The sequence below is a fragment of the Myiozetetes cayanensis genome, unplaced genomic scaffold (genome assembly GCF_022539395.1).
Source record: "Myiozetetes cayanensis isolate MyiCay16 unplaced genomic scaffold, myiCay2020 scf3, whole genome shotgun sequence".
Classification (NCBI taxonomy): domain Eukaryota; kingdom Metazoa; phylum Chordata; class Aves; order Passeriformes; family Tyrannidae; genus Myiozetetes; species Myiozetetes cayanensis.
The window spans coordinates 19,944,040-19,948,419 of NW_026087521.1; the positions used below are offsets into that span (position 1 = coordinate 19,944,040).

The window sequence follows — 4,380 nt, forward strand, 5'->3', positions numbered from 1 at the left end:
CAATGCAAAAGGTGCAAGTTAATGAGACTCTGAAGAAAAGGAAATCCACTTCACCATAAGCCTCATTCACAGAGTCAGGACAGGATTTCTGTTTATTCCAACCCTGTAAATCCCTGTGTCATATAAAAATGTATGTGTGGGAGGGGAAGCCTCTGATCCTCTCCTCTCCTTTTATACACATTGTCTCACAAATCACTGTCATGGCAGGCTCTCACTTTGCACCATCTTTGTAACATTTTATAGCTTTTCAACAGAACAAGTTGGCACCAGATAACTCTGGGGACCCTTTGGTGCTAAAGAAAATAGGGTAGACTAGCGCGAAACACTGTCATTCCGAATTTGTACACCACCATGGTGCAAAACGGGGTGTGGAGAAGAAACACGGTGGAAAGTGTTGATACTTGAGGATCTGAATTTTCTGCAGACTTTTCTCTTGTGTACAAGAGACCTTGTGTGACACCACTGTCTCCAGAAGTCTGCTTTTCCTTTACAATTTGGTATGCCACACATATAACTATGGAATTCACCTTGGAGTACTGATCATGTTTGTTCAAAGAGCTTCATCATACTGAATCATATGTAATGATATAATTGTAGAGAAGGAGGAAAATAAAAAACCTAACCCAACAAAAAAAGAAAAACATGTGATCTGGTCCTCTGCTTCCTGCCACAAGGGTAGAGGGGTGAGGAGGGTGAAGACTGGGAGTCCAGAACAGAAGACTCTGTTCTCTGTTAAGAAAGCAAAACAATTATGGGCACTACCGGACTCCATTCATGGTCCACCCTACTTCTTTGGAGGGGAGGTCACTATGGCCTCAGCAATCAGTTCAACCAAACTGAACAGGGACTAAGAATCAGCTCCTTGCCTGGCTGCGCTCCACCACCCTCTATATTGAACTGGATGGCTTTTTAAGTTAACATGCTGGGTTGGCACTTGCTGTGACAGCACAGTCACTGCTTGGCCAGCTGTGCCAGGCATTTACAGTAAAGGAGTGAGAGAGAGCAGCAGCAGTGTAGACATGATCATTAGAAGACTCTTCTTTCTGCTGGAAAAAGTCTCAATAGAGAGAATCCAGAAGGATAGAGTAACAAGTAAACAGTAAGTAACTCTGCCTGTCTTAATTTTCCATCCAACACTCAAAACAAATGAAAGTCTGCACATTTGTGCTAAATAGTGATATCTGTCAAAGCTATCAGCTGAAACCCATCTTCTTGAAAAATGTATATTTCTAGCATATTATTTCCAACATGTTTGACTGCCCAGCCCTTGAAACCTATTAAATCTAAGATCAATATATATATCTGTTTAAAGGAATGAAACTACTAGGTAAAGCAATGGCTTTTACAATCAGTGTTAGACATATCAAATAAGTTCATAGGAGGAAGAATGATCTCAACAACTATTGTTCCATAAATCTAACCTCTACTTTCTGTAAAATAACTGAATATAAAGATAAAAGAACACCAAAGAAACTGAACATCCGAAATCTGTAAAGGAAATACATGTGACAAAGAACATAAATTCACAAGTAAATATTTCCATAAAAATCTGAGTGCATTCAAGGTTGTAATGGATATTGTGTCTCAAAAGATTCTGAAATATAGAAAATGGGTCTAGACAGAACACTAACACGTAAAAGCAAAAGCTTTAAAAGATTGGTTGTGAGTTAACAGGTTGTCTTCTGTGTTGAGCAGCCCAGCATAGCGTAGCAGACAGCAGTACAAGAACTATACAACAGCTGCATTAGTGATGTGAAAAAGAAGAAACATTATGAGGAAATTCCTGACACTAACTTACAGTGGATTGCAAACCTCAAAAAGAACAAAGGAATTGTGAAAAACACTGCATCTAAAGAGATAAAATGCATGGAATGAATGAAGCCAACCAAAAGCCCTGGAAAAAACAACCTAGCATAGCTGATGAAACATCACTCAAAGGGAGAGGGATGCAAAATATGAATGGACAGAGGCATGGGAACATAGCTGTAAGAAACGTAATAAAAAAATTGCATCAGATCCATTATATCACAGAGAGGGGAGCTAGTCTGTACAGTGCTTCATCACAAGCACTGCATTTAATTCTCAGTCTAATAAGAAGTGAAAGAAATTTGAAGAGGCAAGTGAGTAGAGGATGAATGAAAGACAAAAGTGATTAAGGTCTGGGAAGAGGAAACATACAGTTTGACTATAAATGTAGTGTGATTAAAAACAAAATATGCAAGGAAATGTTTAATAAGATTGCTTTCTATTAAGTTGGGGTATGGGTAAAGCCTCAGTATTTAAGGCTTCTACAATGAGGGCAAAGAAAACTATCGCAAGTGTAGAGTGGGTAACACACAACAAATATACCCTGTATAGTCTGATGGGGAATATCTATCTCCACAGAATTGCTTGATAAACAAGATCAAGACAGCAGCATCACTCTCTCTATGTGGGTTTTGCCTTCTAGTCATCTTGAGAGGTAGGGAAGCCACAAGATACTTACTTTCCCCTGGGACATCTTGTTGATTATCCTCTGGCTGCTGGGAAATTCCCATTTTCGACAAGATGAGTGTGGCACCATCTCGGACCTTTGAAAATACAAACACAGAGATGCTCTTCAGAAGAAGCATGCACTACTGAACCTCTTTCTTATCATAAACTGCGGTTTCTCTAACCTTTTGCAGTGAATCTAGACCTATGATGAAAGCTACCCTTAAAAAGCCTACTTGGGCAACTGACTGCAATTCATAGAATCATAGAATCAGTTGGAAAGGACCTCTGAGATCATCAAGTCCAACCCTTGATCCACCACCACCACAGTTACTAGACTATGGCACTAAGTGCCACATCCAGTCTCTTCTTAAATCCCTCCAGGGATGGAGAATCCACCACCTCCCTGGGCAAATTCAGAACAGACTCCCTACCCCTCCTTTAATGAGAGATCCCATCAACATGTCCTATGAGATTACTGAAATATTAGGAGCATGTCCAAGGCTTAAGTGGCTCCTCAATCTGGTGTGGGTGCCCTTTGTACAAAAATGGGGTTTATGATGAAGAATAGACCTGTCGGTTTTCTGAGGGAAAACCAACCAAATTCTCTCTTTTCTAATCAGGGTATCTGTTGTTAGAAGGCAATAAATAGCATACAAAGAAAAGATAAGTGGATTGCAAGCGCGTGGTAGAGTGCACAGTATGAAACCTAAAACAGACGGTACAAAACCGTCAGCATCTGCTCTCCTGACTGGGCTGTTGAACAAACCAGACCAACTCAAAATCTATTCAGCAGCACAGCAATGACAGAGACAATTCTCAGGGGTAGGAAGTGGTAGAGGAGAGAAAAGTTGAATATGAGACCTAGCAAAAGGAGCTTTTGAATGTTCAAAGGGGGGTTTAGATTTGTATACTGCAATGATGAGGAAACCAAAGTGGTGGCATTTAGGTGGTGTGTTTTCATGTAAGATATTTAGGCAATATGTCTAGACCCAGCCTTTCACACTCTGAAGGTTTTACTGCCTAGACCCAAGCCCTGTGTTTGTCTTTTGATCCTTTATCACAGAATCATAGAATGGTTTGGGTTGGAAGGGACCTTAAAGGTCATCTAGTTCCAACTCCCCTGCTGCAGGCAGGGACACCATCCAGTAGATCTAATTGCTCAAAGCCCCATCCATCCTAGCTTTGAACAATTCCAGGGATGGGGCATCCACAACTTATCTGGGTAACCTGTATGTAGCACTGAAGTTTCTCTTAAAATAAATAAAGATTTTATTTGTTACTAGAGAACAGTTAACAGGCACAAACAACTGTTTTGAAACACCTTACGTTATAATGCATTAATGTGTTGATACGTTTCCATCTGCCGTCTCTTTGGGATGTTAAATCCAAGTCTGAGAGGATCTGTGCAGTAGAACCTGGACGCCACTCTAAGGGGTAATTAAAGTGAGAAAAAACAGTTTTTAACAATGCAAAAATAAGTAATCAAAGACTGTTTTACAGACCCCTGACACACTGTGGAACACTGAGAGAAGTAATTTAGCATATGCCCAAATGTGTGGGTTTTATAGCTTAATCCTCTAGTCTTTATTACAGAAGTTTGCTTGAACTATTCCTAACCGTGTATATGACTTCTGATTATTTTCCACAAAAAACTAAATTCCTTTGCATAGAATACTATAAATATATAAGATCTGCTATCAGTCCAGGAACAGTGTAGGACTTCATGGAATAGAAAAGACATTTTTAGGGATTTTGCTAGGATTTTCTGAAGAGCAAGAATTCCATCTTCTACTTTCAGATTAACGCAATAATGAAGATATTGAAAAAACCCTATTAATTGGAGCTTTTATTATGAGATAATTAGGCCTTTTAAAGTAACACCATTTCTTTTTTTTCTCAAGAACA

The 4,380-nt window shown here is 39.5% G+C and overlaps 1 protein-coding gene across 6 annotated transcripts in view; it reads right to left on the reverse strand.

The window, feature by feature from the left end:
• Positions 1 to 4,380, reverse strand: part of PLXNB2 (plexin B2) — a 257,415-nt gene that overhangs the window by 13,768 nt on the left and 239,267 nt on the right. For all 6 annotated transcript variants that reach the window (XM_050325005.1, XM_050325007.1, XM_050325006.1 and 3 more), the window contains 2 exons: positions 3,802 to 3,902; positions 2,486 to 2,570 (listed from right to left, as the gene is read on the reverse strand). In XM_050325005.1, coding sequence (XP_050180962.1) covers positions 2,486 to 2,570; positions 3,802 to 3,902 — 186 coding nt within the window. The remainder of the gene's footprint in view (positions 1 to 2,485; positions 2,571 to 3,801; positions 3,903 to 4,380) is intronic.